Source organism: Solenopsis invicta, chromosome 7, assembly GCF_016802725.1.
Source record: "Solenopsis invicta isolate M01_SB chromosome 7, UNIL_Sinv_3.0, whole genome shotgun sequence".
NCBI classification, from domain to species: Eukaryota; Metazoa; Arthropoda; class Insecta; order Hymenoptera; family Formicidae; genus Solenopsis; species Solenopsis invicta.
The window spans coordinates 1656162-1670872 of record NC_052670.1 but is presented as its reverse complement, the minus strand read 5'-3'; the positions used below and the strand labels follow the sequence as shown (position 1 = coordinate 1670872).

The 14711-nt window shown below is 43.4% G+C and overlaps 1 protein-coding gene across 1 annotated transcript in view; it reads right to left on the bottom strand.

Moving 5' to 3' along the window:
- The window catches only part of LOC105195065 (dorsal-ventral patterning protein Sog), a 35223-nt gene that overhangs the window by 7678 nt on the left and 12834 nt on the right, over nucleotides 1-14711 (bottom strand). The window contains 2 exon segments of the mRNA XM_026130388.2: nucleotides 3757-3886; nucleotides 7523-7626. Of these exon segments, the coding sequence (XP_025986173.2) occupies nucleotides 3757-3886; nucleotides 7523-7626 (234 nt within the window).

The window sequence follows — 14711 nt, the reverse complement described above, 5'->3', positions numbered from 1 at the left end:
CACGCGCGATGTAAAGCCAAATGTATATTCTATACGCCAGGACTCTCTCGAGAGGATAAAAGTCCTCGCGCAGGAGAATGGCGAGTCCTTTGCACTTTGCGTCGGACGGACGCATATACCGGAGTGGCGGTGGCGGCGGCGGCGGCGGCGGTGCGATTTCTCTCCTCTCCTTCTCCGCCCCCCTCCCCCATCCCCCCCGAGCGTCCCCCCTTCGAAACGGACGTAAAAATAAAAATAACCGGTCGATCGTCGATCGTCGATCCCCATTGAGCCGATTCAGCGGCCGGTGGTGGCATGTGCACCGACCATAAAGTATGCCCGCGCGCGGTAGGAAAAGAGTCGGCTGGCGCCAACCGCCGCTACTTTGAATGCTACTTTTATGGCGCATGCCGCGCCGGTTCAGCGCCACGGAGACGTTAATTGCCGCGCGCAAAACGTACAGCACGTCTCACCCGACGGTCGACCAGTTACTAACTAAACCGTTTCCGCCTACCTAATCGGATCTATGGCGACCGATGGCACCGGTCTGTCGCGCCATTAATATCGGCGAGAGAGACGGATATGAGCGATAATGCGGTTAATTACGAGTATTAATTGGACCCACCTACCGAGAGAGGTTTTGTTTTTGCATCCTCCCCCTTTCCGTTTTTTTCTTTTATTTCGCGGATAGATTAGCTCGCAACTCCCTCTTCCCCTTCCTTCGTCTTCTGCCTCTCGAGCCGCTCGCTTCGTCCTCCGGCTCCGAATCGTTTCGCGACCTTTGCGACAATGGATTCGCGAGTCCACGACATTGCGTTTCGCAATGGCGACTAGAAAGGATAAAACGCGTCACCTAGCAAATATGTCGGCGGCTGTACTACCGAAAGTCCTCCACCTTTGGCGCGCGACACCGTCTCGGATCGAAGGACGATCGTTACTCAGGATTAAGAATCGTCGAGGAAAGAGAGAGATATAAATGACGCGAACTTCGGACAGTGGTCTACGCTCGTAAAGCTGTGCGTTATTGCGATCTACTAGAACGATCCTATCTCTCCTCACTTTTTTTCTTTTCTTTTTTTAATCTCGCCGCATAATCCGACACGCTCGGAACGTTAGTGCATTAGCCGAGGAGAACCTCTAATTTGCTTCTCTCTCGCATTGTCCGGGAGGAGCCGGCTGAAAGAGCGACGAGCGACTTTCGCGGTCGCGCGTCACGGACGAGAGACGACGAGGGACGAGATGAGGGCCGCCGAATGAGAATCGATGCGACGATCCAATCGACGGGCTCAAGGGTCGCCGTTATGTTTCCTCGTGGAACGTAAAAGACAGGCGTTGCTAATTGCGGCCAGTTTCACCTTTCATCAGCAGGGGGCAACGAGCCCCTATCAAACGGCGGCGGCGGCGGCGGCGACGATTATTATGACGACCGTATAGGCGAGACGTGCAGAAAATAAACTTGATGCGCGTGATATTGATGCGCGAACGTTCTATGAGAATAAATGACCGGGGAGCGGGAGTGGTTGCGATTATCAAAAATGATTCGCTCCGTCCTCGTCGCCGCCGTCGCCGACGTCGCCGCCGTCGTGACAGCGGACAGCGGACAGCGGAATTGTGGCGACAACGAGCGCTTTATCAAAAGTGTCATATTAACCTAATTGATAATATGCGCGCCTCTCCCGTTGCATCGCCAATAGCCGCGCGATAAGAGACCGTAAAAATTTAACGAAACGACGACCCCGTCTCTGTTTACGGTCGCGCTCGGATCCCAACAACCAAATGGAAGAACGATCGGACGAACTTGTGCGAACGCGGCGGCGCGAGATAAAATATATAAACGAAATGTAGATATATAAAAGGATCGGCGCACAATCCCCCCCCCTCCCCCACCGAACGGCGGGTCCTCATCGGCTTCCACTACCGCGATCTCTCTTCCATCTTCCATCTCTATCCTTCTTCCGCCCATCTATTCTTATTCCCATCGCGCGCGCGTTATGCCCGATCATTACGTATGCTAATATTTACATTTAGATTGCACGGCTTAATCGAAGTGACGCCATGCGGTAATATAGCCGGCGCCATGGCGCTAAACCGTGGCGTCCGTCCCCGGCCCCCTCTCGCCCCGCTCCTCTTCCACCGATTACGAACTCGAGTTCCCTCTCGAGAGAACGCGATCGGCCAATCTTCCCCACGCTAATCCCTCCTCCTTTTTTCCTCTCTCTCTCTCTCTCTCTCACTTCCGTCCCTTTTTTTCCTCTTCACCGCTAGACAAACCATTTCGTCCCGGTTTCTCCTCTCCCCACACCCACACTCTCTTAATCTAAATCAGTGAATAATCACTGATTAACTAGTGACATACGTGATTAACGTGAGACTGATCAATCAGTGACTACCTTCACCTAAAAATCAATGAAAAAAGTTCTTATTGATTATTGTATTAATAAATACACACATAAACACACAATAATTATGAATCCTCATTCTCTGGTGCCCCTTAATCTCACGTTAAGGATCAAATTTATCCAACATCCAAATGGCATAACAAAATTATTTTTACTTAATAATTTTTAAGATTCTAATGATACAATTTTATCGACACAACCCTTTTACGTTCAGCAAGATAACTTATGTTGGTTGCCAACAAATCTTTTTCTTTTCTTTCATAATCTGCTGTAATTTTCACGAAAATGCAAAAATCTCGTATGAAACAAATACATGGGAAATTCGTCTTGCTTTGCTTTAAATAAACATAAATTTCTTCGTTAGAATCATTAGAATCTTGAAAATTATTAAATAAAAATAATTCAGTTGTGCCATTTAAATATAGGATGATTTGACCCTCAACGTAAGATTAAGGGGCACCAGACCAACAGAGAGTACGAGGGTTAATAAATACACAATAAATTCATTGAGTTTTCAGTTCAGTCAATCAGTGCGTGATTACCAGTGGCATACTTGGGACTGATGATCAGAATTATCCGCTGAGTCTGATTTAGAGAGTACATTTCTAAATAAAGGGGAAGAAAAGAGAGGGAGAGGATTTTATTCCTGGTTATCGATATCACCGAAAGTACGCGAGAGTGAAACGCGGCAGCGCAATCGGCAGCGATTAGAAGGGCTGCTCTCTAATGCCCGCGAGGAGATTTAACCGATCAACTTGCGATTTCGTCGAGTAAACAATCCGCGCACGCGCGATAAATATGAGGCGCGGAAAAAGCGTAGAGGCGATAAGTATCGCCGTTCAACGGCGGTGCGCGCGGTATTTCGTGCCAATTCGCGCTCATTACCGTCGCGCTGGAGCTCGCGCACGCGAGAGCCTTATCTGGTTGGTCTTATCAGCGCGCGAGATACATATACGCGCTACTTTCACCGCAGATCGGGGCGGCACGGGCCAAATTCTTCGAGAGCGCACCGCTCCTCCGCGGGGCAACGACGCGTTCTATTTCTCCTCGCGCAGGCCGATTCGCGCGTATCGCACCGCGTGCAGTCGCGATAGAATGCGGACGGAGTAAATCCCACAGCCGAGATACTCGAGAGCCACGGCGTTGCCTTTCTTCATATAATAAATATACACACATCGATGGGAGAAGGATGGAGGAGGGGGGGGGGAGGGGGAGGATATACAATATAGATATATGCGATAGATCGAGAAAAAAATCTTATCGGCTTATCTCGCCGTTTCCGCGCTGTTAACGGAAAAACAGAGAGAAAAAAGAGAGATTAGCCGGGAATAATCGCGGCGAGGTGAAAAATAATGCGGATGCGCATTGCGTAACTTACTGAAGTCACCGGGACAGGATTTGCAGCATCGACCCGGGAGCAGAACTGGTTCGTCACACGTGAGTTTCGGGCATTCGTTCTTGATGTTGCGGCATTGAACTCTCGCGATGATCCGTCGTTTCTTTTGCACCTGAAAGCAGAAGAAGCGACCACCGCCGGGTGAAAATAAAGGGTGAATCTCGTTATTGCACGATCGTTTCTTCTCGCTGCCTGACGTTCGTGTGCAATTTTTTCGAGAGTTTTCATCCGCGAATTTTGATCGTCTCTCAACTCTCAGCCTTATCTCCGCTTCGCTCGCGTTTTACTTCTGATCGGGGCGCGTCCCGGCGTCGAAGGAGACGCGCTCGCGAGACGAAAACAGCGTCACGGCGTGCGGCGGTTGCTAAAGACGCAATTGCTAAAAGTGCGACCGCGAGTCTCGCGTGTGGTTTCATTTACGGAGAAGAATCAAGTCGGTGGTTTTATAGAGCGGCGTACGCGGCATTCCTGAAGCGTGAAACGACGCGAGAGGCGACGCGACGCTCGACTCGACGCGAGGAAAGGACCGGGGGCAGCATCGACAGGATTTGCTAAGCGGTAAATTCGGGACGCGTCGCCGAATCGAATCGATTCACCGAACCTCTCTCAAAGTCGATCGTTGTCAACGGGCTAGCCTTTTTTCGCGAAAGATCGCGTCCGAGGGCCGTGTGGCGGGGGGGAATACGACGACGTCGTCCAACTTACGCGACAAGGCGCAGCAACGGCGTTAGGTGAGGAGACATGGCTTCTTCTCTCTCGCAGCGACGTGTGATTCACGCGACGCGTCTGCTTCTTCCACCAACCAAGACCGCGACCTATCAATAGCTCCTCATGTACACTGAAGAGGGACTGTCATTCCTCCGAAGTCTAAAAATAGAGGCCGCGCTCTCGCGCTCCTCTCTCGTCTCCGCGAGCCGAACATAACAGCGCCGCGCCGCGCCGCGCCGCGCCGCGCCGCGTCGTCTCCCGCCGCCTCCCTCTCGTCTCTCCGTTCCATCCATCTTTTCGGTCGATCGTAATATATCTTCGAAGAAAGAAGGATTTCAAGCTGCTATCGAGCTGCTCTCGCGCTCCAGCGAAATTTTAACGTCGAAGCTCGACGGGCCGAATCGATTTTACGCCTTCTCCGAATCGTTACGCTCGAAAAAAATATTATCTCCCTGCTCGCGATCATTCCTGCGTTATTGCCACATTACGTGAAAGATTAGAACTCCGCGGCCTCTAATGATCCGACCGGTACTGGCGACTTTAATGGCGTCGTACATAACGATGTCGTACACCTCCTCTCTTGTGCGGCGCGATCGTATGCAATTAATTTTCTTCGTCTCGGTAAACCTCATTCTTTCAGATAGCATCTCATTAGCATTTACACCGATTACTTATCGCGCGCTTTATCGTCGTTTAGCGCACGCATAAATTCCGCAACATTTACGCATTAAGATTTAACGATTCGCCGCGCTCGAAATTCTCGTAACGACTGGCCGACAGGACTCGAGAGACTTGCGATCAGCGACGATTAAAATTTTCATTCTCAATCCGAATACTTTCGATTTTATTTAACGTAAAAGTTATACATGAAAATGTTCAGCTAAATTAAAAATATAGCACAATTAAAATAAAAAGACTAACACAAACACCAAAATCTGTTGTAACAACAGTTACTTGGTGTTCCCATAATAATTTCATAGATAATTTTGTAAACATTTTCCAGTTGTTCAAAATGCGCGTCGCATATTCGTCGGTTTTGAAACGCAGCTCTTAAATTGAACGAAAAAAAAAGTAATCTAAAGGGTGTACCTTAAAAATTTTTGAAAAAATATTAAGTCTAAAAAGTTATAATTTTTTTATGTGAAAACCATTTTTTACGTTTAATAATTCTTTGCTGTATTAAATTTAAAATTTAACTTAACAATTAAATCACATGAAATTAAATCACATTTTACATTATTTGAATATGCAATAATTTTTTTTACTTAAAACATTCAAGTAAATAGTTTGAATCAACCGTTCAAAATCGGTTGGGATCATATTGATACGATCGTTAAGGGTTAAATCGATCAATTTAATAATACTAATGCTACGTCAGCCAGGATATTTTTCGCAACAACTTCTTTGCAATTGTCCGGGATGCTTCTTATGCTTCTTAGCTATCATTATAAATTCAATATTTCTTTTACTTCGTACAGAAATTAGTATTAATGTTTCGACTCTCGTTTGAACAATTTTCAAAGTGTGATTACAAAAAGAAACAGGCATCTCGTCTTCTAAAATAAAGTCTTCATTCATCTCAAATCAGAAAGCCAGCCCCATCTTGAGATATTAAAAACAAATAAAGTGTTGACGAATAAAAGTTTTCAACGTGAGAAAGAATTTACAAAATAAAAAGTATAATCGTCTGCAGAAATCGCACATTTATTTAAATTCTTTTATAACCGCACCTTGAAAGCGACTCGAGCAAAAGCGAAGATGTTGAATACTAGTTTCTGTATGAAATAACAGAAATATATGTTAAAAACTTCGCGTACGGAGAATCTCGTTTGACTCTCATTATCTTTTCTTGTTTCTATTAGTTAGTTATTAAAAAAGAAAAAAAATAGATGTAAGAAAGAGATAATCAAGAATAAATAAGATACCTCACGAGAGAATATTATTGCGCGATATTTATGCGTGCGTTAAACGGCGATAAGGTGGCGCGATAAAAAAATCGGCGAATGCTAATGAGACGCTGCACGAGGGAAGAAAAATGAATTGTACGGTCGCGGGCCGCGGCCGCGAGGGGAGGCAGAGACCACTACGGTCGCACGTAGCGCGCGAAACAAATGTTTTCTCGTGTTTACAGGCGACGTGCAGCGGCCGCCCGACGCGAATGTTAAACACGCCATCGATTACACCATCGGATGAACAATCGCATTATCGTTTACTGCATGTAAATGCGAAAAGGAAGAATTTGGTATTGCGCATCGGGACTCGTCGTTGCGTTGTCACCGGTGGTGCTGGTGCTGGTGCTGGTGCTGGTGGTGTCAAAGAGAGGGAGAAGACACACGTACAATCGGAATATAAACGAGACGATTATTGCGCGATCTCGAATAAATATGTATCCGTGCGTATTTCGTGACGCACGCTCGCGGATTCCGACTGCTCTGTCGAAACTTGGGGGGGCCCCCCCGCTCGCTCGCGTACCGACGTTCCGATATTTGATACGTCAGCCTTTGTGTCAATATCCGTAGCATTATGGGGCGAGACGCTAAATTATACGCCGCGCGCAGCAAACCGGGGTACCGTAATTACAAGAATGTATATATACGCGAGCCGCTGAACGCGCGCGCCGCGCGCCGCGCGCCGAGTCCAGATTTAACGATAGAAACTTATCCTCTCTCTGTTTTATAAGACTTTCAGCATACCGCGACTCGGTAAACATCGATGTGACCCGACTTGAAGAGAGGAGAAAAAAAAATATAAGTACGGCGTCGCGCGAGCGCAAAGTAATGAGTACCCGAGTGCGTGATTATAGCGCGTGTTTCTTGACAATAAATTCGAAGGCGAAAGAGACAGAGGGGTACGGAATCGCGCATTACTCTCTTATTCATGTATGTTAATAAATGCTGGCGCGGTACTGATTGTTTACTAAACACTACGTGCGCGCCGAACGCTACACGCGCGACATGCGACACATTTTAATATGGACTGTGGTTATGTTATTTTTCTTTTCCATAGAAATAAAAAAAAAAAATAATGCTGCAACACGTACCGGTATGCACTCGCATTTGATGCAATACATGACTCCGAAGGGCGGTCCCAAGTCCGCGAACCATGTCGAGCCCAGCTCGCGAATCTGCTTGCCGAAGGTGCATTCTGAAACGCGAAAGAGAAAATGCGTCGTCATTACCAATTGTCATTGATACGCCGTACGCGTTATCGCTTAACTTAAATTATTATTGACATAATTCGCGTAAACATCCTTGTATAATTTCATCATCTTATCAAATTACTGACACATTTGTAACGTGCTTACAAACAAGTTTGCATTTCGCAGACATTAAGACAAACAGAAACGTTATTTATTTAGCGACCTGGGAATAATTCCCCTCGAGCGCTCTAAAAACAAAGATACAAAGTATAAATAAAAATTTTGACGAAACACCACGTAGTGCACGACCAGAAATGCTGAAAGCAGAGATGGCGAAAGAGAAAGAGGGTAAAATCAGATAAACAACAATATGTAAGCGAATAACAGAATTTGAATGTAAAATAAAATATGCGAAAACACGGGTCATTAATAATTAATTGAATAAGAACAGATAATCGTACGGTTTACGCTTGAAGATATTGAGCGAAGATACATTTTAAATGCCACACTGGGAAAAAAAATTGTGGCGATGGCAACTACAAAGACGACAATCATGCAAATGTTGTTAATAGAATTATAACACATAGTTAAGTGAACTGTATTATAATTATTGCAACTAAGTAAATGGTTAACTAATAAAAAAGGGTTGTAATATATTTTATTACATAGTAATTACACAACTATTTGTCTCTTAACCATTAACTTAGTTGCAATAAATATAATATACAGTTCATTTAACTATATAATTCTAAAAATACTTGTAATATATTGTATAATATAGTAAATATTGTTATAATGTATTATAATATATACAATATAGTATATACAATATAGTAATTATACAACCATTTTTTACTAGTTCTTTTATTAATTCTCTTAACCATTAACTTAGTTGCAATAAATATAATAAAGTTTATTTAACTATGTATTATAATTTTAAAAAATAATTGTAATATATTATATAATATAGTAATTATACAACTATTTTTTATTAGTTCTCTTAACCATTAACTTGGTTGCAATAAATGTAATATAGTCCACTTAACTATATATTATAATTTCGTTAACAAAATTTGTATGGTTGTTCCCTTATAGTTTTTTCTCTCAGTGCAGAGGGACTTTTGTTCCAAAGTTTCAACAACGATATATCGTTAACGTCAAGAGGTCAGGTGCCCTGGTATCGCCGTGCGAGACTACATTCCCCTTATACGCAGCCACTGGAAAGTGTAAGGTACAAGGTTTTCTGCTTGCGCAGAGGCTAGAGATCATCGGACATCCTAAGAAATATTCTCCTCGACACAACGTTAAGAAGAAATTACCGGAGAAAAGGAAAAAAAAAAGATGCGTTTTAGGCGCGAAACACGGCTCGTTGGCACGCTGACGCACTTCCGTTGCCATCATCGACAAATGAGGCGTAATTTAATGCCTCGAGTATAACGTAACGCGCTCGGCATGTATGTACATTGATCCGCACGCATATTTATTCGCGTTCACCGATAATATGCGTCGCGCGTTCATTCAAACCGCCACACGGCAAACCGCTGTGTGGCGGTTTGAATGCCGTGCCGTGCCGCGCCGTATTATGTAAAGACGTCATCGAGACGCGACGAGCGACGCATCATTCATCCTCGATGTAAAACTCCGGGCTCTTGTTTGCAAATTACGAGCGCACCGTGTGCAGCCAGCTGGTCGCGATACCGAAGGCGAGGCGAACGAATGAGAGGCGAACGAATGAGTCTCTTCTTCTCCGGCTCGTTCCTCCACGATTGCCGGATTGATTTTACCGCGAGACACAAATCCCTAAGAGAGACGAGATAAAGACGAGACCGTTATCTTCTACAACACAAGTTGGCGATAACCAGTAGCGAGACACGTAATGATACGCTCCATTAAATCGATAACAATATCGATCGTCTTTTCAGTCGCGTCGTTATTCGCTGCAAAGGAGAGAAAGAGAGAGAGAGAGAGAGAGAGAGAGAGAGAAAGATTGCAAGTTATTAGCAATATAATTATCTTTCGTCAGTCGCCCTTTCCGCGTAAAAATAAATGCGGGCGTGGACGCGCCCGAAAATAACGCAATGGGAATCGCTTGCGTCTGTATTACGCGCGTGTGCATTTCGCGATGTCCTTATTTCTCTGCGAAGCGGCTGTAATGTCCCTTTTTTTCTTAATCCATCGCACAGTTCTGTATCCAATCCGAGATTAATGTGGCCGTATCAAGATTGACTATTATAAAAACGTTTCTACGTAAAACTTATTCCGCTCTTAAAGAGCATATAGAAGCAAATCGAAAAATAAAGTAATTTTCATGTAAAGCTTTTATTTAATTAAGAGACAAATAAATTATGTGTTGTTGTCTTGAAAATATGTAATTTTATTTAAAAAAGTAAATTGCTACATTGGAATAAATATAAAAATAATAGCGTTCTATAATAAATAAAAAATAAATATACCTGCATGATATTCACAATTCAGTCTCAATAAATTATCTAAAATTAAAAAGCGAGCAATTTTTTCTACACTTGTCATTTTTAAATCGTGAAGAAAATTTTTTTTAATTGTATTTTTCATGAAATTGCATACATTTGAATTTTTGAAAATTGTGTTTTCCGGAAAAAATTTCTTTCTTTTTTTTAATTATAATTTTAGGAAATATTAAAAATTGGAAAAAACCTTCGTGATCCGTTACTGAATGTTATTAAACATATTCTTTTAAAATTTAAAATTGATCGGACATATAATGCAAAGTTATCATTTTGAAAAATAATGTTTTGAAAAAATCGCGTCCAAAGTTTAACAACACATTTGTGTGTAATTTTTTGCTTGTCTCACTTTTTTAAACAAATGTACATATTTTCAAAGCAAAAACAGACATCTATTTTTTAAACAAAAGTTTTACACAATGTTGAAATTGAACACTACCCTATTTTTCGATAGGATCCCGCTCATCAATATTATAAAAGAAAGAATCGACAATTGTTTCTTATATATTTTTGTTTTTTTTTAGAAAGACGAAACAAAACTCTTTTTTCTATTCTTACAAATATCAAGTAAAAAATGTTTATTATAAATGTAGATATCTGTACACACACGTGTGGGACAAGGAGAGGAACAAAATGTTGCAAAAAAAAATATATATATTTGCGGAATTTTCGCAATCATTTCTTTGAACTACTCAAAAACTATTCGTCGCGAAAGGGGAGGGAGAGAAAGAGAGAACTCGGTCATACGCGAGTTAGAGAAAGGGAAATGGAGAGAGGCCCGTTTTGCCCGAGGTCATTGCACTACGCGCGCTAAGTCGTTCTAAACGCAAAGTCGCGGCCCTAAGTAACTAGGAGTCCGAGAGAGCCACGACACAGGCTGCCGCATCGAAAATATGCGAGTCACGCGGCATAGCGCGGTAAGGTGAAGCGTATTAGATCTCTTCTCCTTTTCTCTCTCTCTATCTCTCTTGCCGCCGATAGTTTGGCTTTTACTCCGTTTCTCTCGGCAGCAGCCGGGATGCTCGGTCGGGGTGGCTTTCTCGTGCAACGCGACACGCTAATCCGCGCGCATGTTAATATAAATCGAGTTTCCCCGACAAATGCAGGCACTTTCAGCATTCATTATTATCATGACTTTGTATACGAACAAACGCGACTTGACGCACGGGACCTCGGGAATTAATAACGCGCTCCACCAACTCATCCGGGCGTACGGCTCTTGCCAACACGGGCGAAATAAATTTCTCCCCTTTGTCGCGTTTATGCACCTACATATTACACGTACGCACGTTAAATTGTCGTATCGTCCGTTCGCGCGCCTAACGACGAAGCATGAATTCTAATCGCGGAGAAATATGAAGCTTATAATAAAGCACAAATATAATTTGGGCGAGAGCGCCCGCGCGGCACGAATAAGAAGACAGTGTAGCGTGGCAGTTGCCTCGCGTTCGTAATTCGTGGATTTCGTCCTCGTGCGATATTCGATGACGATAACGAGCACGATCCGTCGACGATATTAATCGACGATCGTTTCTCACGGCACTTTGAGTCGCGGGGGCCGCGCTTAAAATCGCGCGCCCGACTTTTCGCGAGCCGTAAAATCTCGCGCGAGGGAGAGAAAATAAAAAATAAAAAATAAAAATGCTCTCTTTTTCTCTCGGCGATGCTCACGCGGTGAGTACGTACACGTCCCATGAGTACGTCTTCGCTCGCTAATATAAATAATGCGAGCGCGGAAAAGGAACGCGCGTGCGCGCCGCAAGTGCATGCAACGGAATGCACCGGGGCCCGTAATCCGCGCTAAGGAGGCGGTTAAGCGAATGGCAAACACGTGCTAACACCTTTCGTTTTTCGCTTTTCCACCCTCCCCCTCGCACTTCGGTATCCTTCCCGGATAGATTTACGAACGTGACGTCTATCCGTATACCTCTTTCGCGTGTACGCTTCGCCCCTCCCCGCCTTTCGGCATCTATCCGCTTCGTCTCGAGTTTCACATCACCTTTAGCATCGCGCGTCCGCTCGCTCGCTCGCATCGTGACATCGTGACGCGAAGCGTGCATAAGACGGTTATCCTATCGCGTCGTAACCGAAAGTGCGAGAAAAAACAAAAGCGCAGTTAGCCGATCGCGACGTATCGCGTTTATATCGCTTCTCAGCCGGCAGCAGCGGCAGCAGCAGCAGCAGTGGCAGTTGGAATCATCCAGATGAGCCCTCATTAATGGCACTTGGCACCATCGCGCTGGTAGAAGCAGCGATAAATTTAATTTCGCGCTTTCGTCCGGTGGGTATAATCGGCGCGTGAGAGCGCGTGAGAGCGCGCGATACCTGCATAACGCGCTCTATAATTACGCTAGACTCTCCCGGAGGTGCATCGTGATGCGCGCGGTATCGTACGCGTCACGTGCATCATTCGCGTCACGGATGACGCCTTACGTAACGGTCGGCGTGTGACCGTGAAGTTCAGCAGCCGGTTCTTCGTCTAGACCGAGAGACGCGGAGGAGGCCCTTACCTCTTCTTCTCCCGTAAAGTACAGCAGCCGACTCCGGACGAGCGCCACTACTTTCTCGAGCGAGATCACCGCCTTTCGCGTTGCCGCTCCGCTCTGCGCCGCTCTGCGCCGTTCCGCGCCGCGCCGACTCACGGAGATGTTTTAGCGTCTCCGCTAAAAGCGGACGAGTAGCACACGGGGCACGTAGGCGACGCCCGTCCGATTGTTTATGTATGCGTGAACCACCGCGCGCCGCCCGATACCTGTCGGCGCGCAGATTTACGTGGGCGACGCGAGAGCACGCGGACACATCACTCAACCGTACGTTTTATTTTCTTCCTCCCCTCTCTCCCTTCGCCTTACTTCAACCCACATTTTTTTTTTTTGCGTTATTGAATTTTATTTCGACTTCGTCGCGCGTCTGATCGGCGAGTTTGGAAGGAGGTCGAGAGTGGAGGTCGTTATTTGTTTCTAAATATCTTCGTGTTTATCACATCCTATTTCTCGATGAATTTTCTTTTCTCCACGATACACCGTTAAAAATATTACAGCATCAAATTTAAATCAATTCCTTAAGTTAATTGACATTTTATTTTTCAATTCGTTAAGCTTTAAGCTTAATAACGTTTTGTTATTTTTAACTTTTATGTGTATGCGTGTGTGTATTGAAAATTATTATTATAAACACAAAGTATAAGTAGTTAAAAAAACAATCTCGTCTAATCAACCTATTTCTGCGATTGGATAACAAAGTTTCCAGTAAACAGTGTCGATATTAACCGTTAATCCACGAGGTACGAGATATGATATTTTAAAATACGAAAAATCATAAATATAATTTTACGAATTTTGTAATTAGACTATAAAAGAAAAAATTTAAATTTAAATTCAAGACAAAATGGCGGAGGATGATATTGCGGTATGATATATCAGACCTCGAGGATTTAAAAAAAAAAGATATACAGATCTGAAAATAATTATATTAAACCATTAAAAAATTTATATTGAACGTTTAAACCGAATGTTAGAATATTAAAACTTTTTGAAGCAATGACATCACATTTTTTTGATAGTCCAACATAAAATTATTTTCTGATTTATTATATACAATAGCTTTACGAATGTATAGGACATATCACAAAACATTTAAAAAATTATGAAAAAATTAGATTGTTTTACATTGTATTTAAAAGTAGTAAAAAAAGTTTGAAGATAAAGATCTATCTATATAAAAAGTTATTTCAATATAAAGTAGACACGTGTTGTAATGAAAATATGTATAATTAGTAATAAAATAAAAAAATAACGAAAAATCTAATTATTTAAATTTAAGTATTTATGTAAAGTTTCATTGCGATGCAGAGATCAGTTCTGTAAAATAAGAAAAATAGATTTATTTACAAAATAACTAAATAGACATTCACAATAAAACTTTGTATAAATCACCTTAAAAATACTTGAAGTAATTATATTTAAAAAATTGCAATTTTTCTTAATATTGTAAAAAATCATTTTTAATAACAGACTAAATAAATCGAAAAATGTTATTAAATACAAATCAAATCTCATTCACACATGTACATAATTTATTTCAAGTATTAATATAATATTAACACATTTCGAAATTTTCTTTATTTTGCAGGAACCGATACATCCGTAACAACGTATACCACTCATGTTGCCTCTTCTCATTTTTACTTATGTATCTCACAAAGATCAGAGAGAACCGCGGGTGTATCATTCCATTCGACTTACATAAGAGGAAAATACTTTTGTCTCTCTCTCTCTCTCTCTCTCTTTCTCTCCCAGATTTAATTCCGCCAGCGACATTTCTCGATAGACATATTTGCGCGTAAACCATTGCCGTTCGACATTCGCGTTCATCCCCGCATACGTATATAGGTATATGTCGCCCGTACATACACCTACGTGATGTCACGCACGGCTCAGAAATGCCGACCTTGCGCCCGCGGCTCAAGTCAGTGCACGCGTAATGCGATGCATTCACGTTCGCCAAGCCTTTCGGCCAATCCCTCCCGTCGTCGGTCGTGCGACGGCCGCGCTGATAACAGACGGCGACGGCGACGGCGGCGGCGTATCTGCGACGTGGAGTAGTGC